The sequence below is a fragment of the Equus caballus genome, chromosome 3, assembly GCF_041296265.1.
Source record: "Equus caballus isolate H_3958 breed thoroughbred chromosome 3, TB-T2T, whole genome shotgun sequence".
Taxonomy (NCBI): Eukaryota; Metazoa; Chordata; class Mammalia; order Perissodactyla; family Equidae; genus Equus; species Equus caballus.
The window spans coordinates 106,164,240-106,189,260 of NC_091686.1; the positions used below are offsets into that span (position 1 = coordinate 106,164,240).

The 25,021-nt window shown below is 36.4% G+C and overlaps 1 protein-coding gene across 1 annotated transcript in view; it reads left to right on the forward strand.

The window, feature by feature from the left end:
* The window catches only part of DHX15 (DEAH-box helicase 15), a 54,957-nt gene extending 39,685 nt beyond the window's left edge, over positions 1-15,272 (forward strand). The window contains exons 8-14 of the mRNA XM_001917634.6: positions 1,183-1,332; positions 1,735-1,843; positions 2,352-2,543; positions 5,449-5,571; positions 10,895-11,085; positions 13,294-13,463; positions 14,706-15,272. Coding sequence (XP_001917669.2) covers positions 1,183-1,332; positions 1,735-1,843; positions 2,352-2,543; positions 5,449-5,571; positions 10,895-11,085; positions 13,294-13,463; positions 14,706-14,823 — 1,053 coding nt within the window. The 3' untranslated portion in view covers positions 14,824-15,272. The remainder of the gene's footprint in view (positions 1-1,182; positions 1,333-1,734; positions 1,844-2,351; positions 2,544-5,448; positions 5,572-10,894; positions 11,086-13,293; positions 13,464-14,705) is intronic.
* The last annotated feature ends 9,749 nt before the right edge of the window (positions 15,273-25,021 follow it).

Consider the following 25,021-nt stretch of genomic DNA (forward strand, 5'->3'; position numbering starts at 1 on the left):
TCAATGGCTGAAATTTAGATTTTGGAATTACTTTCCTTTTTTCTTGTGGTTCATTTTCTGACTTCTGTGATCTGAGCCCTTTGTGATACAGCTGGCTCTCACATATTAAGCCCACGTTTAATGTTTCAGCCTAGGCTTTTTTTCTTTTAAGCTTGCATTGGTTTCTTTGTTTCTGTGTAGTGATGGTGAGTGTTTTGGTTTGTATGTTCATTTAAAGAATATAGGGCTAGTAATAAGAGTACAAGATTGTCATCCCTGCAGATCAGTTATCCAACTAAATTAGAGTTTCTCTTACATACTAGGCATAGTATTTGAGAAAAGATAGTACATTAAGTGCTACTTTATCAATAGTGAATACCAAGCACTTTTGCCAAACCAAGTGACTACTCAATAAATACAGTACATGTGTTATTCAAAGATCTTTGATTATATTTTTATAGGTATAATGGAGAGAATTTGTTATGCATAGTATTCATGTGGTTCTTTTAGTTTGTTTGCTTTCTTTTTTTTTTCCTTCCTCCTGAGGAAGATTCACCTTGAGCTAACTTCTGTTGCCAGTCTGCCTCTTTTTTCTTTTTTGTATGTGAGCTGCTGCCACAGCATGGCCGCTGGCAGTTGGTGTAGGTCTATGCCCAGGAACCGAACCTGAGCCACCAAGGTGGAGCACACCAAACTTAATCACTAGGCCACCAGGGCTGACCCTAGTATTCATGATTTTTATGGCAAAATTTTCTTTAAACTGAAAGCGTGTAGCTGACTTCTGGACTAAGTTCAAAAGATTTTTGTTGTTGCCCAGTGAGAACATCAGGTGTTAAAATTGATAGGTTCTTTTCAGGCAGAAAGTCTTCAGCTCTGTCCACTATGTAAAAGCAAGATGAAGCTGGTATAACTGAAATTACTTAAAATTAGGAAGAGTAAAGATGATGTAAGTTGTCTGGATGTTGGATAAGAACTTTTTCATGTTAGCTTGAGTCTTTCAGAATGATAGAGTCAGAACACCTGAAAGAAAGTTAAGGCAAAAGGATGACGGGTTCTGTTTCTTTGGCAGCATGATTCGTAGCAGTCATCAATACCACTTTGTTTACTTGGGGATTATCTGTGAGCTTTGGCTACTTCTGTTAGATCACAATTTTGTGTTTAGCAGAAGAAAGAATCATTCGTGTATTATTTCCATTCCAATAGGTGTACAATCCTCGAATCAGAGTTGAGTCCCTTTTGGTGACAGCTATTAGTAAAGCTTCAGCTCAACAAAGGGCTGGTCGAGCTGGACGTACCAGACCTGGGAAGTGCTTCAGACTTTACACAGAGAAAGCTTATAAAACAGAAATGCAGGTAAGAGGTTTTGCTGTACCCTTCTATGTGTTTGGAAGGTTAAGTTGAATTTGTTACCAGAAGAAAATTGCTTCATTTGCTTGATCTTGCCTTTGGCACCATAACCTCCTTAATTTTTCCCTGAGTGAGATTTACGGTGTAATCTACCAATACAATCTCTTCTTACAGTTCTGAGTTGAGGTGGACAGCAGCAGAAACACTTAGAACGCTATAAAGATAGTTCAAAGAAAGTGTCTGATTCCTTTTTAGTCCATTCCACAACTATTTTTCTCATCTGAGTCAGTGATGTAGAAGTAATGCCAAAGTAAATAGCTAAGGAGGCAGAGAACAGATATGTTTTATCCTCTGGAGCAAGAGGATTAAGGAATGTTTAACAGAACAAACAATTTTGTTTTTTCCTAGGATAACACCTATCCTGAGATTTTACGTTCTAATTTAGGATCAGTTGTGTTACAGTTGAAGAAACTTGGTATTGATGATTTGGTGCATTTTGATTTTATGGATCCACCAGGTATGAATTCTCAAAGCAGGTTTTATGAAATCTTTTAACCAAAATTGACTCTTTTTCTCTGCATCGTATTCATTTTATATATTAAGTACATTTTACCTTCTTCCAGTATGCATCAAGATAAGTCCTGTGTGTTAGTGTTAAAACTAAAAGCTGACAATTATATGAGCAAATCCCCCCTCGAATAACTAAATTATTCTGGGAATTATTGACTGGGCATGAAAATTTCCTAATTTTGTTTTAGAAAAAAATTGTTGGTAAACACATTGTTGAGTTAACAGTTAGTTAATTTACTTAGGAAGTTGACAGTTTTAACTACTATACAGGAAAATTTTGCAGTTTCATTTGATTCGTTGTTTGTTAGATCCCTGTAATTGAATTTGATGACAGTTTGAGTTCTGAGTTTAGTCTGCTGTAGCATGAAAAATGAGATTGCTAATAATAGTTTGTACTTTGTCACATTTTTGCTTGCTAAAGGCAGCTTGTCTAATAGATTGCCGTTTCCCCCCAGCTCCTGAAACTCTGATGAGAGCCCTAGAACTTTTGAATTATCTGGCTGCTTTAAATGATGATGGAGATCTGACTGAATTGGGATCCATGATGGCAGAGTTTCCTCTAGATCCACAGCTCGCTAAAATGGTTATTGCAAGTTGTGACTACAACTGTTCTAATGAGGTCCTATCTATTACTGCTATGTTGTCAGGTAATAGAGGGAAAGGAACTAAAAAAAGCCCCGCTCTTCAAAATTTGGGTGGACTTCACTTATGGTTTTGTTTTTTAGTATTTAGTATGATAGTGGATTTTATAGATGGTTTTAAGGAACTCATTTTGTTTTCTCCATATCTTGTAAATAGCTTCATAATGGCGTAGTATATCGAAAAGTAAAGTCATTGTGCGCAAAATAGAGTAAAAATATTGGCTCTCTTGAGTGCACACACAAATTGCGATAAGGGAAGAATAAGTCTGAACACAGTTGTAACTGAGTTCTTTGGAAGGTGCGTTGGTTTTGCAGTTTATTACTGAAAGTACGAGAAGAACTTTGTTCTAGTACTTGTCACTATTAAGTGAGCCTGAGAGAAACCCAAACTATCATTTAAAGTAGCTTTTTCTATATGTATATATATGCATTACAGTGGCAAACAGATGAATTTCAAACTTAGTGTCAAATAAATAGAAGTAGTGTTTAATTTTAGGTTTAAAATGTAATCTGATGGTAATTCTTTTACAGTGGCAGAAAAACACTTGATAAAAGAAATAAACCTAATAGATAAAATTGCTTATTTTGGAAATTGAAAGTTAAACAAATTGAAATTAAGCTAAACAAGTAGTTCTGGTTTTAGTAGCAGTAAAATTTAATCCACAAATGAATTTTAAGTTGGAAATTAGATTTTCCAAAAAGAAGAAATATTGATGATATACAGAGGTACACTGATTATTACAGCCAAAAATAGAAGATGTCTTAAATTTTGACTGACCATCGAAGTGCTCTGTGATACCAGCTTCGGTACTGGAGAGAATTGACTTCCAATTGTAGAGTGGTTTATTGGTCTTAATTATAATTTAATGCCTCAAGTAATTCAGAATCTTTTGGAATTAAAGGATAAATTGAAAAAAGTTTCTAAATATAAAAATTTTGGCTTAGTTTAGATGTATGGTATATTTTAATGGTGTGAATTTTTATTTAAGAACTAGCTAAAATGTTTTTTTTGCAGAGTTATGACTGATCAGACTCAGAGCAGATGGGCAGGGCAGTAGTGAATAATTTTAATTAAATTGTAGTCTCACTTGCGGAGGTGGTGGTAGGTTGTTGTCTGCCTTTCTTATGTATTGTTTTTGTTAGATTTTCCCTGTTGTACTTATCCCAAGATTTTAGTTTTTAGAGAAAATGTAGGGCAAGAGTTAACAGATTATTTGTGTATTTAGTTGTTATCTGCCCAGTTTTTATTCTTCCAGGTTCTCTTATCAGGCATACTATATAATTACCATTGTTTGAGTTTAGAATATTAGCCCTTTAAAAAACTGGTCATTGTGATGCAGTTGAAAATCTTGCAACTACATGTCTCATTTGTAAGAGGAGTTCTGCAAAACATAGGGTTTACTGGTTGTCATTCTTAGCACATTAAGAGAATGAACATTTGTATGTAGCAGTCATTAAGCCTGACATTTGTGGGGGACAATGTTAAAGGGTGAGGACGAAGGCACGGAACAAAAACAGTTTGCTGAGGTTGTAATGCTTTGTTTTTCATTTAAATAGCTTCTGAAGTTTTCAGGTCCTGATATAAATAGTGCAAATCAGGGGCCTTATGGAGTGCTACTTATTCCCACTATTAACTCTGGTAGCTAGTTCACATTAACTTTCACAGCTGTGAGAGGTTTCTGTACTTTTATAAATTGCCTTGCTTCAATTACATTAAGCAAGACTTCTAAGATTTACTGTGATCGCGTGTCATTGTCTCTGTTTGGCTTCTTTGGCATCTTTTTAAAGGGGAAACTGTATGGGAAAGAGTAATTTGGTACTGTATTTGATCTCATTGTCGATTATTCCCATTATCTTCTTTCTGAACTGATAATTTACAATTTTTTTAATTGACAAGGTTTTAACAGCTTTAAAAATGTGTTGACAAAGTCCCAAGCTGTTAAGTATTTTTGTTTTCATATTGCTTTTATGACTATGGAATTGCTAAAGTGAATTAAGGAAAGTTGTATTTCAAAAAATGTAGTGCACCCTTTGTAACAACTTAAAGTTTTATGTGAATTAATATTGAGGCTCTAAACAAATACTGTAGTTACATATTTTGATGACCCTTGAAATAATGACTGTTTCAGACTAATTGTCAACTTTTTAAATATTGGATTTTGCTTTTATGTTGAGGTTTTGATTTAAATAATTTTTTTAAACTTGGGACTTTATTAATCTTTTTATTAAAATGCTGGAAAACTAGGCTGAATATTCCCAGCCTTTTTGAATTTTCTTAATTCAGAGGCGGTTTAACCTTCCACCACTACTGCTATCTTAAAACCCAAGATTTCATGATATATTTTATGTTACATATGCTTCTGCTCACCGGTGCTAATAGTGATACCCACCAGTTGGTAATGGCCACAGTACTAGGGGAAAAATTACAGTAGAATTGTGGCAGTAGACTGGTTAGAAAGTTGTTTTTAGCCCTGCAGTGGGCAAGTACAGCTTCATATCTTTCATAGCCATTCAGTGGATTCAGTGAATGGCGTTTTGAAAAATTACATTTAGCTAAAAGCCTATTGACACCATAATTCTGGATATTGGTAGAGCTATCAGCACTGGTTTTTGAAATAAGTTGAGCTTTCTAGTATCTTGATGGCCTTCAGAATAGCTGTTTTGATGCCTACTTTTAGATCTAGTTAACATAATCAGGTACTCTGTAGCTTTGAAATCCTCTTGTCTTACAGATGTGGTTAGGTGTTGATGTACCAAATCAAGGTAGTAAACAGTCCAAGATGCAGTTGGAGGCCATCCTGCCCTGCCCTATGCTCTGTGAACTGACCTAGCTAGGCCTTGTTCCTCTATCTGTGAATGCGTGACTCATCGATATGGGCGTTTGTGTTGGGCCCATACCAACCTTGTTTAGTCCCACAGTGTTTTGTTCGCCCCACGGAGGCCAAGAAAGCTGCAGATGAGGCCAAGATGAGATTTGCCCACATAGATGGAGATCATCTGACACTGCTGAATGTCTACCACGCTTTTAAACAAAGTAAGTGTAAATTAGATTGAAGGCACTCTTTTGTCTAAATGTCACTTGCAGCACATAAAATGTTTTTTCATCTCACTTTCATTTATTATCTGTGACAACTTTACATTAGAAACCCAGAGGTACTTTTGGAAAAACTCCTGACTAGCATTCAACATAGAAATTGCTGATCTTTTTCAAAGTTGTTTGCTTTTATAATCAGGAAGGAAGCACTGATTATAGAAAGCTGGGAAATACAGGGTGATAAAAATGAAATACTTGTATAAAATTTACCACTAACATACAGATTTTGATTTACTTTCTTCTATTTATTTCCATATATTCAGCTTTGGTTTTTTTTGCTGAGGAAGATTCACCATGAGCTAACATCCGTGCTGGTCTTCCTCTACTTTTTAGTATGTGGGCCACCAGCACAGCATGGCCACTAACAGCCATGTAGGTCCACTCCTGGGAACCAAACCCAGGGCTGCCGAAGCGGAGCGTGCTCAGCTTAATCACTAGGCCATAGGGGCTGCTCCATTCTGCATTTTTAATGACTAGTTTTGTATCGCTTATAGAATCATTACTGTATTATTTTACTAATAGCTCTTACATGAAAGTAAGACTGGGAAATAGAAAAATGGGCTACAGATTTGACTGTTCTCAGTCAGGCTACGAGTGGTCTGTAAACGTGGGGGGAAAATTCAGCTCTACTTTTTCGTTCAAGAAATGCATTATTATTGAGAGGTAGCATTTTCTCACCTATAAAATTGGCAAAGGCTAAAGAAAAATAGTTCTTAGCTGTATAGGAGAGGGTTTAGGGAACAATCATACACCAGAGGTGGGAATATAGATTCATGTTGTCTTTGTGAAAAGCAGTAGATTTTATGTTACCAAGAACCTTAAGAAATTCATACCCTTAAACCCAGAAATAATGTGTGAAATTATCTTTTAGTATTCTGTGAACACAGACATGATTAAGATTTCCTCCCAGCGTTATTTATGATTCTGAAAAACAAACAAAAAAAACCTACCTAAATGTCCACCAGTAGAAGGATGGCTCAGTGATTTATGCTACAGCCACATGATGAAATATTGTTCTAGCTTTAAATCATGTTTTCAGAGAATATTTAGTGACATGGAAAACATTTTCCAGTTACTTGAAAACAAGGAAACAAAGTAATAATCAGGTTATATGCTGTTGGAATGCACTGTTTATAAAAACAAGGCGAGAGTAAAACTTAAAAGAGAAAAAACGCAGAAATAACTGCAACAGGTTTTGAAAATGTTTGATTTCTACATGCCAGTAATTTGGATGATATGTAATCAAAGACTCATAGTCGCACATCATCACTCTTTACCAAAAATGTGGGGTTCTCAATCGTTCTGTTTGTGGTTTATGCTAAGAAGTAGTTATTTTCCTAACATCAACATTAAAATTTTTCACCTCTTGTTTTATTTGTAACTCATTTTTATTATCTTCTAGAAATTCTGTTTACATTCCTAAAACAGTCTGCTGATTTTGGCACATCTCTGTTAAGGGCGAGGGTGAATTTGTTCATCTCAAGGTCCAAAAGTACTAGAGGGCCAGTATGTAGAACAAAGCATAGCAGCCGAAGTACTGCACATGTATGTCATGCATATGAACCCTGGTATGAGTTTAGTAGAAGTGATGACTGTCAGGTAAAAAAAAAGTATGGAAGATTTCTCTGCCCAGGTCTAGCAGATTTGGGGCAGAAAAGGGAGGTAAATGAAAAGTGATTGAGAAACCAAGAGATGAAGGCCAGTACACAGTTTACTTCAGAGCATTTATTTTCTCTTTGTTGGTGTCTAACATATTGGTAATGCATGATGTTAATGACTTTATTCCTGAGAGGATAGGTCAATTCAAGAAATCTACTGTATTCCTGCTGTGTGCCAAACTGTACCATACCGGGTGGTACTGTGTGATCACCAGATGGATCACCTATTAGCAGACTGATAACTGCTATAAAGGGAAGACCTTGAGAAGGAGCGGATTCCCATCCACCTTGGTTCTTAGAATCCTTTGTTATTATTAAGAGATCGTGGAAGTGAAAAGATTTCTAAAGGAGCAATTTTTTTTTTATTAATACTTTATTACTCTCTAAGACATTTTAATTCTTTAAAAATTAGGAGATTGTGTTATTTTGCCATTTAAGTTTTTGATAACTAAGTAGCACAGCATTGTATTTGGATTTCATAATTGTGCTGTGAAATGAAATTTAGAATTGGTATTTGAACTACGTGTTTTGATTTTAAATACAATTGTAAAATGCAATATTTGAAATTAATGGAATTTAAGATTTAAAAGTAAAATTACTAAATAATGCTTGTTCTTTATGCACATATTTGATAGTTGAGACCTTTCTGTTAAAATATTGAAGAGTAGATATCTACAAAAGGTTTAATCCTACCCCTTCTAAGTAGGACTAGCGGTTAGAGGGAGTGTTAGGAGTTAGAATGGTAGCATTCACTCACTAGTAGATGATCCTTTTCTACTAAATGCTCCTCACTGCCATAGGACTGGTAAGCTGTTGGTTGGTTTTAGACCTTTTGCTCTTTACATTTGTCTGAATAAGGTCAAAGGAAACAGAAGGACTGGACATTTGATAGAATTGTCCCCATTAATCAAAGGATTTAGCCTTTAATCACACACTGCCACCTTTTCAGATAAGGAGAGCCATTTAATACTAAGCTTCTAGACCTCCACATAATATTTGAACATTTCATGTCCATTTATTGAATTTAGTGATTTTTAAATGATGCTGTGTTATTAATTGAGACACTAAGTATATTGAAAAAATAGCAGATGTATTTCAGATATTAGTCAAGAGAGTCTGTTTCATTAGAGAACAATGGTTGATTGCGTGGTAAACTTATCTTAATACTTAAGTAAACTTATCTTAATACTTAATACTAAAACTTATCTTAATACTGTTTGAGAAAGAAAACTAGATTTAAATTCTTTTGCAACACCTTAATTTCTGTGTGTGTATGTGTGATTTCACTCTGAAGTGGTTTGGTTTTAGATCTTAAGAGTAGTTTACTGTATTGGTGAGAAATACATAGCTAGAATTGTTTTAATCAAATGTTACCATGTTTAGAGTCTGTCCTTCCCATTTATCAAATTATTTCTCACAAATTTAGGTATACAGGAGAACCATCATCTATCATTTATCTTGACAACTTAAAATTGCCATTTTATTACTCTGTAGTGTATGAATTCTAAAAGTTTAGAACCTCAGAAACCTACATTCCAGATCAGTGCAAATCAACAACCCTTCTCAAAATTGCCCTTTTTTATCTTGGTTTCGAAATTTCCATTGCCTTTCAGCTTGTTACAGAGCATCACCATAAGCAAAAATACCTCTAAAGCATACTTTCTTTCTGTTTATCTCCTGAAGATATTCAGTGCTTTTTTTTTTTTGTCCCCCTTTTTTCTCCCCAAAGCCCCCCAGTATATAGTTGTGTATTTTTAGTTGTGGGTCCTTCCAGTTGTGGCATGTGGGATGCTGCCTGGGCATGGCCTGATGAGCGGTACCATGTCCTTGCCCAGGATTTGAACCAGCGAAACCCTGGGCCACCGAAGCAGAGCATGTGAACTTAATCACTTGGCCACGGGGCTGGCCCCCAGTGCTTTGTTTTAAATGTCAGTAAGTTCAGATGGTTACCTTTTATTTCTAGATAAAAATTAATTAATAAGTTAATTAATGGATGTTACAACATGTTAATTTTTCAGTTTAAACATCCGTTTACTACCCCACCTACTTACCCACTGTTTTTGAGATGTGGCTGAATTTTGTAATGAGTGAATGTTTATTAATATATCTGTTGTTCCTCTGAAAAGCTATTAAGAAACTGTTATACATTTTAGTTGATAGAATCCTGAAACCAAGGGGAAAAGAATATACCAGGGGCCGGCCCCGTGGCCAAGTGGTTAAGTCCGTGCTCTCCGCTTCGGCGGCCCAGGGTTCGGATCCTGGGCGTGGACATGGCACCGCTCATTAGGCCATGTTGAGGTGGCGTCCCACATGCCACAACTAGAAGATCCCACAACTAAAATATACAACTATGTACTGGGGGGTTTTGGGGGGGAAAGGGGCAGGAAAAAAAAAAAGATTGGCAACAGTTGTTAGCTCAGGTGCCAATCTTTAAAAAAAAAAATTGCAAAGAATAATGTATATCACAGCTGGAGCAGGATCAACACAGTTCGACTTTTAAGGTTTTTTTTTTTTTTTTACCCCCATTTCATGATAACCCTCTTAGGTTTATTTATCAAAAGGGGGGCCTCCTTGTGACTGTCTTTGGGATATAAAGATGTCACTATAGTGCCAGCCTCGATGGTCTACTGGTTAAAAGTTCCTCATTCTCTGCCTTGGCAGCCCGGGTTCGCTTCCTGGTCCTGGTCAAGGAACCACACCACCTCTCTGTCAATTGCCATGCTTGCGGCAGCTCACATAGAAGAACTAGGAGGACTTAGAACTGGGATATACAGCTGTGCACTGGGGCTTTGGGGAGAAGGAGGAAAAAAAGAAGATTGGCAACAGATGTTAGCTCAGGGTGAAGTCTTCTCTGCAAAAAAAAAAAAAGTCACTGTATAATATTTTACATTATGCTACATTTTGAGCTCTTAGATGAGCAACACTAGGTTAGTTGGAAGCTTGTCAAAGATTCATCAGTGGAGAAGTACCCCTTTGATAATAAATACGTGTAGTTCAGTTACTTGAAGTGCTTAGATATAAGCCTTGTTTATTAACATGTGGGTGGGCCTTTCTGATATCCTTGTAAAACTGTTATCACTTGTATTTTAAACCTTGATGGTCCATGGTTAAGAGACACGATCACAATAAAATTTTTAACACTTCAGGTTTAGGGTGCTCTAGCTGAGGAATAGTTAAAGAAAAATACACAATAGTCATTTGAAATTCACTTTTATAACTTTTAAATTGTATTTGAAAATCTAAGCCTGTCTTTTCTTTGAAAATGAGAAAGACTTGGCATTTTACCAAATTGTCTCATCCCACCCCTGTGTGTTGTTGGAAACAACCAGGTGGATGTTCAGAGGGAAAATAATTCATTAAAAATAGTTTATTCAAATCATTGTCATCCCTTTGCCAAAATCCTTAGTGCTGTTTCTGATTTTGAGCTTCACTACGTATTTTTAGGAAAATTGATAATATTGTGATTCATTTATAAAAATGATGAGTAAATTCCCTTTCTGGATTATTTTGCTTGCTGGTTATAATGATTTTCTTTTTAATTATATAATATTCCTATTTGGATGATTCATGTCCTCCCTTTTTTCCCCCTCCTTCCAACTTTGTAGATCATGAATCAGTTCAGTGGTGTTATGACAACTTCATTAACTACAGGTCCCTGATGTCAGCAGATAATGTACGCCAGCAGCTATCACGAATTATGGACAGATTTAATTTGCCTCGTCGAAGTACTGACTTTACAAGCAGGGACTATTATATTAATATAAGAAAAGCTTTGGTTACTGGGTATTTTATGCAGGTATGTGGATAATACAGGAATGTGTAATTAAATGTTTACGTGATATTGTTTGCTTTCTATGATAGCCTTTTGAATCCCCTTAAACGCAGGTCATTTTAGGACTGTCTGTGAATATTGATCTTGAATGTTCTGTCCAGATTCTCAAGTGAACTAATATACTAAGAAATTTTATGTGCCTGATGAGTAACAAATTCCCTAAATATCGAAATTAGTAATCCAGTTAGGTAGAAATCAATTTTAGAATTACTTTTTTATTATTGGAGTGTTTTTTATACCAAATGGATATGGTAGCCATTTTTCCGGTGGAATTAGCAGCTGTTTCTTCAATGTAAATTTCAGCCCTTGACATTTTGATAAAATGTGTTAAAGAGTTCCTTTGAATCTAGATCTTCATTGGAGACATGTAATCGTAACAGAGTACTGAAAGAAATCAGTCGTCTGGGTGGATCCAGAAGTACAGTTTACTTTCCTCTTTATGTAGAAACCATTCACCCCAAATTCAAGTAATCAACTATATTTCATTACAGTGCTATAGGTGATCGTTGATATTTATAACTAAGACAGGTGTGCCACAAAAACCAAAAATGTCTTTTGAGTTAAGTAATAAAGATGAAAAATAATTTAAACTGTTTCATTTAGTTTTAAGTGTGTTGTATTGGAGGCTCTACAAACTGAAGTACAACTTGTCAGGTAAATTTAGTGAACATTTATTTTAAAAGGTTTAAAACAAATTATGTTTTGAAAAACTCAAATTTCTGGTGATAAAATTAGAAACAAATCATTCCATTACTTGAGATAGGGTTGATTTTAATTATCTTGTCTGTCTCTTGCTTGCTTGTTCGTTCGTTCTTCTGGCTATGTCTCCTAAGCAAGAGGTGGCCTGCCTTAAGGCCGGATGAGCTCAATAAATAGAATGGACCTAAATGCACTGAGTCAAAACACAAGTAGATTGGTGCATTGTCTGTCTTTGAAATCAAAGTAACAATAAGAATGTTTATTGTGGCATTTTATTGGAAGATCTTAAGCTTATTAGAGTTAGGTGAATAATAGAGTTAGGTATGAGAATTCTTTCTCCAGAATCTTAACTGTATTCTTAATATTTATTTAGTATGTACTAGTGTACACTAGCTTCCTTTAGACGTGTTGTTAAATTTGCTTTTAATAATTCAAAAAGGATTCCCAAAGCCATAGTGAAGCATTATGGATTCCTGATTCTCTCTTAAGATAAAAATTTGTTAGAAACAGGGTATACAGTATGGTACCTGTCACCCAGTAGGTGCTTAGTAAATATTTATTAATTGAAATTGATTTTCTATTATTAATAATTATTCATTTCTTTTCACACATTCTTTATGCTACTGGAGTTCTAGAATTTGAAAGGACGTATAGTCATTTACTTCAGTATTTGTTAATGAAGTATTAGATGAGTGCCACCAAAGTGTTTGATTATAGATAGAAGAAATATAACCAAGAAGCACATGCACCTTCTCTGTCTTTTTTTCCTCATTCTTTTTCTTACTATCTTTTCTTTTTAGGTTACTTTTTGCTTCTCCTTTTTGCTCTCTTTATTTTTCTGTCTTAAAATGTGAATCTTCTCGTAGTTGTTCATCTACTACATAATTGTCACTTGGTGCTAAAGAACCCACTCTAGTTGGTCTAAGGCAGGGGAAGGACCTGATAGTATGTATTAGGCTCTAATTGTCACTTGGTGCTAAAGAACCCACTCTAGTTGGTCTAAGGCAGGGGAAGGACCTGATAGTATGTATTAGGCTCTGTGGGCCCAGTAGGTCCCCATTGAAACTACCAAACTGCCAGCTCTTAGAGCGTTAAAGCAGCCATGGACAAATGGGCATGCCTTTGTTCCAATAAAACTTGACTCATGGACACTGAAATTTGAATTTCATGTGATTTTTTACGTGTCAACAAATGTTTTTCTTTTGATCCCCCCCACCCCAATCATTTAAAGATGTATAAACAATTTTTGGCTGACAGGCCTTAACAAACACAGGCAGTGAGTTGGATTTGGCCTGTAGTAGTTTGCTGATCCCTGCTTTTATCAGGCAGTGATAAATAAGTGTAGCCATGGAATAAAAAGCAAAAGGTGAGGCCTGCCTGTTCCTAATTATGTAGGTAGCTTTATATCACTCTTTTGTTTTGGTAACTAGTACATCAGAAGCATTGTATTAATTTACTGAGTTTTGGTTTCAGGTGGCACATTTAGAACGAACAGGGCATTACTTAACTGTGAAAGATAACCAGGTGGTTCAGTTGCATCCCTCTACTGTTCTTGACCACAAGCCCGAATGGGTGCTTTATAATGAGTTTGTTCTTACAACAAAGAATTACATCCGGACGTGTACAGATATCAAGCCAGAATGGTAAGCAACACCTTTTTTGTTGTAATAGTTTTTGTTAACGTTTTGCTTAGAATGGAATCTGCTTTGTTATGGAAGTCCTGTCCTTCTTTTCACTCATAGGGGAAATTGGTGTTCCCACCAGCTAGGGATATATATTCCATTGTTAGAGGGCTTTGGATATGGTTGATCTCTTACACTCTTTGCTAAGAGGACAGTGAGATTGTTGGTATGGACATGGGCAGGATTTGGAGCCAAATATAAAGTTACAGTTGACTAGTACCAACAATGTCTTTGGAGCCATTCTCTTGCTGTTGTGATTAATTCAATTTTCCTGGTTCCAGAAGTCAGTCAGTCTTTGTATTTTATCTATGCCATTATAATTAACTCTCAACTATGTATTATTTATAAGTTGGTCCTTTAGGCACTAAGCAAGCATAAAAACTACGTCTCTTTGTATCAGCATATTTAATTTACAAAATGTAATCAGAATTGATTGTGTTATTTTAAGTAAACTTACTCCACCCCCCATTTGTGTGTGTGTGTGTGTGTGTGTGTGTGTGTGTGTGTGTGTGTGTGTGTCTGTGGTATGTGTTTGCCAGAGGCCATTCTAAACTTGTGATGGGAAACGTCATCCAAGAATGGTGGAACTGAAAGCACTTATTTTAGTTGATGTCACTTGCTATATATTGTGAGGCTTCTTTCCTACATTGCTTGATGACTTTGACACTTAAATTCTGTAGGACATTACCATTTTATCTTAAATGCTTTGTTGAGAAAAAATTGTATGGCTAAACTTTAAAAAAGATTGCAGTCAGGTCTATTCTTTGGGGTATAAAGTTATATTTATAGTTGTTAAAACTTTGAAAATGAGAAGGTCTTCATTTGAATACTAAGATGTTTCTTATGTAGAACCTGTTTTACTGTAACCTTGCAGGAGTTGGTCAGAATAATGTTCTAGAGCGAAGAAATGAATGACCTATGTTAATATCTTTATATTAACGTAAAGAAAGGGTTTTTTAAAGAATTTATCTTTTTTTTTCTTTTAAGTTTATGAAAAGTCCAACGTTGGAAAATTTACAGCTTACTAAAATAACACATTTCTAAAAGTGATATAAGGATTAGGCATTTGTAATTTTAACATTGATTTGGAGTCGTAGATTTGCCTTTGTTCATCAATATATTAATGAATAATGCCTATCCTATTAGCAACTCTAGTACTTTAATTAAATGTTAATTTGGTAATTTTTCCCCCCCTCTGGACAGGTTGGTGAAAATTGCCCCTCAATATTATGACATGAGCAATTTCCCACAGTGTGAAGCAAAGAGACAGTTGGACCGCATCATTGCCAAACTTCAATCCAAGGAATATTCACAGTACTGAATTCAATGCTTAGAACTGAAGTTATTCAGAGGACAGCTTTAAAAGATGAATGAACTCAAAAGTTCAAGTTGTGCTCTTCACGTTGGTTCAATAATGGCCTTTATTTGAAAGCTTTTTAATTTTTCTTTACAGTAAATATTCCATTCTGATTTCATAAATTAAACATTTATGCCTCCCTTTTGTGTTGACACTGTAGCTCATACTGGAAAAGTCGATCAATGTTTTGCAGTTTATTGAAAGTAGTTCTATATATAACAATGTTATAAGCATTTCTTTAGAAATGGTTGAAAATGCTTCTAAAATGTGATTATCGACCATGGTATGCATGATCGTTGTAATTGTTGACATTCCTTTTAGAAGTTGTGAAATGTTACAACTTGTGCTTATGTAGACACAATCTTCTGTCTCAGTACAGAGGCACTGACTTCAATAAAGTCTATTTATACTAATTTCGGCCAAAGCACTTTGATATCTTTGTTCTAGTCTGTGTAAGTATGGCTTCTCTGCGTAAGTGTGGGGTTTCTTTTTTTGTAAGTATAATGTGATTACATCTTTAGCATCTTTCCACAAGGACCACTCCTCAGATAAAGTAGTCATTACAGCAGTGTTTTTAAGAACATAGCTTAGCAGTTTGTTAGGTTAATCAGGATGTGATCTAATGGGATAAAGTATATAGTTTTTATTCAAAATTGGATCCCAAAAAAACAATAATCAAAGGAGAGTTTTCTCTTCACCTTAAAGCTTATTTCATAAGGCTGATACTTTGTTATTTTGTTACCACGTTTTTAGTAGATCTTTTTGTTATACTTGGAGAAACCTTCTAAGCACTCTGGCCTCTGAAACAAATGTTTATTTGTATTAGATAGGGAATGAAATGATATTGTAGATTTTGGTCAGTTTTACTGAATTGTCAGTGTTGGATGTTTTAGGCAATGTTGAAAGTAATTAGTATGGTGTATTACAATGTGAATTTGACTTTCCATTTCCTGTAACAGGCAGTAGACAAGTTAACAACCTTTTCTTAACCACAAATGAAGTGCTTGGTGTGACTCATCAAAGGGTCTGTAATAAATCGCTTCCTTTCACTTGAAGACTAAATACTGTACTCATTTATGTCTGGACTCTCCTCTTCTCCCCCTTCCCCTTTAAAAACTAAATGTTAAAGGAAATGTCTAGGTGTGCCTAGTTGGAATTTAAGCATACTTTGAAACATATTTCTAGTATGTGGTTTAAGGGAGTTAATTGGGCAAATTGAGTTTTTCAGGCTACTGGGATACTTTTTAGTGTAGGTAGCTCTTGTTACTGAATGATGCCTAGTGGCTTGAAAGAGTTAATATACTTCTGTAAGTGCCTAATTTTGTTCCCATGGAATAATTTACATGCTGATATTTCAGATTACATTTAAGTTGGTTAAAATTTTATTGTACGTTAAGTATTGGCAAGGTTATCTGCTGGAATTTTTTTAGATTATGTTCAAGTCTAGGCAGTTGATCAGACTTCACTAAAAAGGCAGCTCTTGCCAAAGAAATATGCCGTCTGTCAAATTTATGCCACAAGCATACAGTTTGTAAATCAGTTGCATATCTTTATAATCTGACCATCTATCCAAGTTTAAATAGGTCTCAATCTAGTGTATGTATTGTTCAGTATTGTGCTCTTTTAAATGTGAAGATAGACCATTAGGTTTTCTTGTAGAGAAACTTAAGTTACAGAGCTCCTGATACGTGGAACAAAGTTTGGTATTTGGCAGAGTTTCTGGGAATGACAAGTGCTCTTTCCATCTTGTAAATGTTGAATGTGCATTGAGAGTGGCTCCGTGGAAAGAGTAGAGTGAGGTGAGTTTTTATTTCCTATTATTCCTACCCTAGTGTCGACAGTTTGAGGAGGCTGGCCACATCTGACCAAAGCTGAGAGTTTCTTAGTCATTGATGTTACTGACAAAGGTAGAGTTTTTAACACTTGTGTTCTCCAACCCCTTTATTTTATAGATTTGGCAACTGAATACCAAAGTGGTTACAATTTCCCTTGTTTACATAGGTAGTTACAACTATCAAATGAATCCTCTGTGGTATAGAGCAAGAAAATTAAAATTTAAAATTTTCTCCATAATATTCAGAAAATCTTTTTTGAAGGTTTTCTGAAGAGGTCTCCTTGTCTCTCACTTAAAGTAGTAGAGCTGCTTTTTGTTGTGAGTATGGCATACAGAAAGAAGGCCATCAGCAAATAAGAACCTTTGAGTGTAAAAGTTGAGGAAATGAACACAACTTAGGAAGAATAGGACAGGAAAAAATATACCCTATAATCAACCCATTTAGCCAGAATCCAAAAAACCAGAAAGCGTTCTGTGCTGAACTATTTTATATAGCATATAACGTAGTCCTCAAATTTTAGGTTAATAAAGTATCTACAAACACTTGGGATTCTCTTCTGAATTATTTTAATGGCCATCCCTTCTCTTCAGGTACTTTAAAGAAAGCCACTACTTTTTAAGACAGCTTAATGGATCTGTTAGAGATGCTGAGCTAAAATACTCTTTCTCTCTAATTGTTGGTAATTTTTCCTTCTAGAGCAAAGTTGGGTAAATAAGGCTGTTTGTTCTACTGCATGATGCCAAGTGAGTTGACTGTCAGCTCCCTTTACTCTTATTTAGGCTGTTTCCCCCTCATCCTTCCTGTTTGACATGGTTCTAGGTATCCCAAACATTCCTGATTAACTTCTGCCAGGTATGCTTTGGATTGCATTCAGTACTATGGTCTAGACTGGGCCGAGTACAGTGGAACTTGAAACTTGTATTTCCCAGGGCACCAGCCATGCCATCGCTTCTGATAATGCAACTTATGATTACATTAATCCTGTAAGCAACCCCAGCATACTTTGGGCTCTTATTAATCTTACTATAAATTTAAGGTATGTAATTATTACATGATAGTTTTGGATGTGGCTCAGGGCTGAGGAAAAACCCTTACAGACTTGGGCAGTGTTAATCTTTGGAGACTTCATCCATTTAAATGCATCCCATAGCTCATCAAATAGCATTTTAAAAATTAAAGATTTTAAAAATTGCTTCTTAAATAATTGTAATAGGAATCTTTTACTTATACATGTTTTCTAATAGTTCCAGGGTTCTTGTACTGAGAAACTAACCTAACATTGTTTTCAAATGCAGTTTTTATCAATACTGAATTTAAAAGTTGACAGGTTTGGTATTTACTTATTTAAACATTGATTTGTATTTCACAGTTTCTTTTTACGTTAGAGAAAGTAGGAGAGGGGATTATGTGCTGGTCTCGGCATTTTTAGTGGTACCCTAGTACCAAGCCTATGGATAAAATGTCCCTGTAGGGGGCTGGCCCTGTGGCGTACTGGTTAAGTTTGCGCCCTCTGCCTCAGCAGCCTGCGGTTCATGGGTCGGATCCCGGGCATGGACCTACACACTGCTCATCGAGCCGTACTGTGGCAACATCCCACATACAGAATAGGAAGATTGGCACAGATTAGCTCAGTGACAATTTTCCTCAAGCGAAAAAGAGGAAGGTTGGCAACAAATGTTAGCTCAGGGCCATCTTCCTCACCAAAAAAAAAATGTCCCTGTAGATAACCATTGCACAAGCGGTCAAGTAGTTTATCTTGCCATTGCCAAGGCAAACGTGTTTATTGAGAATTTCTTGCTGCAGTGACTTTTAATTACTTCTGTTGATAGACACTGGTGAGATTATGGGAACTTTCCTATTTTGCTTACTATGACTTCTCTAGTTTAGACTTGATAGTTGCTTGTTTCTAGGGTATTTGAACTTAACCTAGCAAAAACAGCTCTCTGTAGCCTCCTCTATTACTAGTTTAGCCCAACCGTGAGATTTACTTATGTTTGGCAGGTTTGTTATGTATATTTTTTAATATGTGGGCATATTTTATTCTGTTTGAAAGTATGCTGTTCTTTGTAGAGTCTTCATTTGTAATTAATAGTAGAGTAGTAAATGGAACCGGATTAAGAACTCAAGTCATAAATGTAGGAAAACCACATTTATAAAACCTTGGTTTTGTTTTTAACATTTCTCCCTGATAGCAGTTTTATTTTATTTGTTATAGTAGTCTTCCTTTATAGAATTTCTGTATAAATTGCTTAGTGGTACTGATCATTGTTCACTTTATTAAGCACCAATTCTGGAAGACACTGTGTGAGGCTATAAAAATATATTGATAATTCAGAGACTGTCTCGATTTATGGTCTGGTTGGGGTTTAAAAATGTACAAAGATCTATATTACAAAGCAGGGTATAATGGTGTAGTAAAAAAGTTCAAAGAGCTTTTTGTATCACAAGGAAAAGATGGGTTAAAATTAGGCAAATATTGAGGAAAGTGATGTAAGTAAGTAGCCAAGTCAGTTAAATGGCTAAGTGTGAGCCATTGGAAGTAGTAAGGGCTAGGACAAGCACACATCCCTGGTTCTGGCCGGTTGTCATGTCACAGTGCCTGGTGATCTTTCAAACAAAGCCGGAGATCCAATTTTCTATGTAAAATCTCCCTATTAGAAACTTTAGATTTTTTCTTAACTCTTAAATTCTGGGCAGCCATTTGTAACTTATGGGTGAAGTAATCAGAAAATTTTGTGGAGGAGCCTTAGTTGGACCTCAAACAAATATGAGGATTTCAACAGGCACTGCACGTTTCTTAGATGGTTAACAGCATTTCAGCCCAAGAGTCATGGTTCAGAGACAGTTTTTAAAGTTCTGCTTTAATTGAGGTATAATTTACACTAAATTATACCTTAAGGTTTAGGTCTATGGTTTGATGAATTTTGACAGATTTATGAAGTTGTGTAGTCATCACCATTTTCCTTGCCCCAAAGGGTTCCCTCCATCCCTTGGTAACTAGTTCACTTCCCTCATTCCAAGTGCTTAGCAACCACTGAACCTTCTCTCCTTTTAGTTTTGCCTTTTCCAGAAGGTCATACATGCAGTCATACTGTGTAGTGTTTTGTGTCCGGTTTCATTCATTGGGCATAATGCTTTTAAGATTCATCCATATTGCACATATTATTATTTTCCTTTTTATTATTGAATAGTAGTTCATTATGTATGTACCATATCGTTCATGCATTCACTGGTTGCTAGAAAGTTGGGTTATTTCCAGCCTTTGGCTATTATGAGTAAAGCTATTTGCATACATGCCTTTGTGTGCATATAGGTTTTTATTTCTCTTGGAGGAATACCTAGAAATCAGATTGCTAGTTTGTATGATAAGGGCAGTTTAATTGTTTTTATTCTTCTCCCCAAAGTCCCCCAGTACACAGTTACATGCTCTAGTTTTGAGTGCCTCTGGCTCTGCTCTGTGGGACGCCACCTCAGCCTGGCCTAATGAGCGGTGCCATGTCTGCGCCCACGATCTGAACCGGCAAAACCCTGGGCCACCAAAGCAGAGCGCGCGAACTTAACCACTCGGCCATGGGGCCAGCCCCGGGCACGTTTAATTTTATGAGAAATTGCTAAACAGTTTTTCAGAGTGCTGTCCCACTGGCAATGTACAAGTGTCTCAGTTGCTCTGCATCCTTGCCGTTTTGTAATTATCCATTTTTATTTTAAATTTTAGCCATTTTATTAGGTATATAGTTGTACCTCATTGTGGTGTAAGTTTGCCTTTCACTAATGACTAGTCGTCAGTGGCGTTGAACATCTTTTCATGTGCCTATTTGCCCTTTATATCTCTTTGGTGAAGCAACTGGTCACATCCTTACTCCTTTTTATAATTAGTTTTATTGTTGAGTTTGAGTTCTTTATGTATTCTGGATCCAGTCCTTAATGAGATATATGTTTTGCAAATGTCTTCCCAGTCTGTTGGCTTTCTTGTACTTTTCTTAAGAGTATCTTTCAAATAGCAGAACTTTTAAATATTGGTGAAAGCCATTTTTTCCTTTTTCTTTCTTTGATGGGTTTATACTTCTGGTGTTCAGGGCCAGTTTTGAAGGTGTGTTAAGGGAGCACCAAGGAGTCCAGTTTGGCTGGAGCATGATGCCTAAACTGTTTAAAAACAAAAAAGCTTAAAGAAGACAGTATAAGTGATACATAACAAACTTTATTTAACACTTCATGAAGTGGCCAGTCTTCGGAGGGCTGCAAAAGGGCGCAGAAGGCAAGAAGCTTTTATAGCCTAAGAACAGAGAAACAAGGAACAGACACATAGAAAGTATCTGATTGTCTAGGGCCACATAGTCAACCTTGTTTGGTGTGAAAAGGCCCACAGTTCGCTTGGCATTTGGGGCTTCGTTGACTGGATATACTGCAATTCTGGTCAAGTGGAGCATTTCCAGGGACAGGAAAGCTATCTAAGTTTCGGTTTGCTGGCATGGCACCCCAGGCAGGAGTGGCTCCATCTTGGGCATAGAGATTTATTTCAGTAGTATTTAGCGTGAGGACAGATGAGGCTGTGAGGTTAGGTTGGGATTGAGTTGTACAGGGTTTTGAAGGCTAGGTTAAGAGTGATCTGCGTTGAATATAAAAGATAGATTGTAAGTGGGGAGAACACTGAAGCAACTTAGAAAACATGTTATAATAACTCAGGTAATGGGATTGAACTTGAACAGAAGAATAAGCGTGAAGGAGCAAGAGATGAAGTAGTGATATAAAGCAAAGGAGTCATCACAGGTAGCTGGTTTAGGGAATAAGTCAATAGCTTGGGGTGCCAGTTTGAATCTAGGCTTCAGATCATTTTATTGAGATCCTGTTTGCTACCTAGAGCGAAAAATGGCAGACATTACAAGTGTAAAATCTTGAATAAGGGACTGAGAGGGGTGAAAGAGAAACCAAGAAATAAAACAATTTAGATAGTGCAGTTTCATGTTACAGAAAGGTATGAAGGATGAGAATTATGAATCTAGAAAGCCATTGGATTTGCTAGTTTGGTCTTTATCCAGCTTATGTAAGTTTAAGGTAGAGGCTGCAAGCAGCCTGTTGATTTGCTTTATGTGACCCTCATGGGTGTTTCAGATCAGTTAGAGCCTTTGTTTAGAAATGGAGAGATAATCACGTACAGTTTTCAAAATATCCACAGATCTGGCAAGGACAGGCCTACCTGATATTTAGCACGGCACTCGGTCACCTGCTGCGTTTGAGTTTTCGCTGTCCCCTGTAGTTGGGCACATACTCTTCAGTTTGCCAGACCCCCTTGCATGCCTTCATTTACTCTTTCTACCTGGCCTTATGTAGGCATTATTGAGTGAGAAAGGGCTTTGAAGTGGAAAAAACTTGCAACGGCTGCTTTTTAGAAGTTGCATGGTTAGGATTGAGATCAAGAGAAGCGCTGCTTTTTTAAAGAAAGTGACCACCTTAACATATTTTTCGGCAAGACTTTCACCAGTGTCTTAGGAGAGACTCTCAGAGTTGAGGCTAGACTTGGTGGTGTTAGCCTTGGAATGAGGAGAAAAATTCCTTAGAAAGACTAGGGTGAGGATAGAAGGGAGGGTTAAGGGACCTCAACTCAAATGGTCTCTTTTATGGGGAGCGGGGTATCTGTTGATCTGAATGTGAGGTGGATCAAGATAAGGCTTGAGGGAGGGGAGTAATGTAGAGACTTAGCAAGTGGTTTGATTGTGAGTAAGCCTGGGCTCATCATGGGGGGGGGGGTGGGTTTAGATAATTTGATAGTGAATCCACTTTCCCCATGTTCCTCTTCTCTTATCTATAGCCTGGGAACTGAAAGCAGAAGGAGAAGGCTGCCTCAGGTTGAGGATGTCTGTAGAATAGGCACGGAGAAAAGTGCTGAAGTCTTTACGATCTTGCCATTTAAAAAAATCGTTAGACAAAGCAAATGTTCTTTTTTTTATGCTTAAGGTTTAATGGATTCTGTGTATTTAGATTTGGATCACAACTAAACCCATGAACTCGTCTAGTATCAATGAATTTTCCTTATGCTTTGTGCTCCTCTGGTTTTTGGTTAGTGGCATAGGTGAACACATTCTTCATTCGGTAATAGATATGATGTCTTTGCTGAGAGGTGTCTTCATTTCAGTGCATAGTTTTGTTATTCATATGAAGAACTTGGGCAATTGAAAGAAATTTTGACTTAGCCAAATCTGAGGCACGATCAGAGGGTAATGAAGCATGCTATTAATTTTAGGGAGTGACTTATTTAAAATTCATAATGAATGGAAATTTATTTTAATGCTTACAGAGGTATGTGTTGTTTTATTTTAGATTATATAAGGAAGTAAAATTGCTAAGATTAGGTGCTTGGGAATATTTCAGCTCTATGACGCTAGCACTCTTTAGTGCCTTATCAGAGAACCTAGTGTTCAATTGACAGGATTTCCCAGTGCTTACGTTCTTCTTTAAAAGGGAAACATTTTAATTTTCAAGGGATGATAAACTTGTGCAGTAAATTATAAAAGAAATGATGAGAATTTCATGTTTGAGTTGCAGTAGTGAGTGTGTGGCATTAGAGTATTTGCTTTTATTGTATAGTCAGTTCTGCATAGTGCAAAACATACAGAAGACTATTTTCTAAAATATTTACTTAAAAATTCTTAAAGCTTTATATTTGGCTGTTTTGTGTAATCATTACTTCCCAAGATTAATTATATTAATGAATTCTTTTTTGTAATTTAAAATATAGTTTACATATTGTTTGCCTTTTTACAATTAGGGGCTGAACTGATGATGTTAGATGTATTTTTAAGCTTTGAATGTGTGAGTCTGCTTTCCTTGCCTTTTAGAGCCATTTAGTTACCTTGGAGAAACAGGAATTTGTAGGGAAAGTGATCCTGCTTTAGAGATGTCTCCTTAAAGTAATGTAATGATCTGGACTTGCTCATGTCAATTTTGGTAAAAGGTATTTTGTTTATTAGGGATAAGAACAGTCTTTGAAGCCTGAATTTCCCCCAATTTTTGTTTATTACTATAAAGAAATATAATATTGGGTATCTTGTAGTATAGAGGACGTTTAAGTGAATAGATAGGCTCTTGAACAGTTACAGTCATGTTTTCACCAAGAAACAGTAAGATAGACTGAAGGCAATAGAAGTGATTGGGCATGTTGGAGGAAAAGAGAAAGCAATCAACAGCAACTTTTAAAATAATTTATAGGAACTGTTTAGAGTCCTTGATCAGAATAGAATCTCATAACTCTAGGGTAGATTGCATCATTTCCTTTTTTTCCCCCAGAAGAAGTGAGGTCCAACGTCATGTGGCCATTTATCAGCCGAGCTGGCTCTTCCCTACTCTGCGGAGCTAAGGGCCCCCTGTACTATGAGATTCATTTTCCTGAGCTGTGTACCAGGGAGCTTGAATGTATAAGGCTTGGTTGGAGTCCTTGATTTGCTGCATGATTCTAAGATTGTGATGCTCATCGTAAGTTTAGAGCAGTATCCCCATTATATATTAGGTACCTGTGTGAGCAAGGTGGGTCTGGTTTTCCAGTGGCCAATTTCCAGTGGCCATTTACTGCATCCCTGGTTCTCCTCTTCCTTGAGTGTACTACAAGGGTCTGATGCGGACATCTGTTTTTACTGGTGACTTGCTGCTTTATTATAGTTTGGATTTTCATTGCAATCATTTCTTGATTATGTTTTTAGAATGGATCAGTGATATTCTAGTCTGAAGTGAACATAGTCCAAAAGTCACTTGTTTAGTTTTGCAGTTAAAAATATTTCCAAACCAATGTTAGTCACATTCCCTCCTTCTTATTCACACGAAACTTCTTTTCCCCGTGACTTGGAGCCATCATGATTGATTGTCTTTCCCATTTCTGTCCTTGCAGTCTTAGTATTTATGGCTGTTTTCCTCTGCTAGGCTATGGGTTCCTTAAGGGCCGGAGCCATGTCACATGTCACTGTGTTCCTAGTACCTAACAGTAGGCTAGGTATGCAGTAACTCTTCAGCAAATATTTTAAAAATGTAATGCCGTGGCTTTCCTGTGTTTGCTTTTTTATAGCGCAGTTCCCTTCCTCACTGGTGGTGGTGGTGGAATTTCTTCTTAGACTTCTTACTGTTTTTTACTCACTAGGATAGAAACCAGCTTGTCCAAGGGTATGGAATGGAATGGGGTAGGAATATGATGTAATGAGCTTTTTGTAAACAGACTGATCAGGTTTTAAATCCCAGCTCTGCCCTTCTCTAGCTGTGAGATTGTGGATTTGTGACTTACAAACTGCTTCTGTGTTTGTAAAAGGGTTTGGTTCACTAAATGAAATAATGGTTAACTAACACCC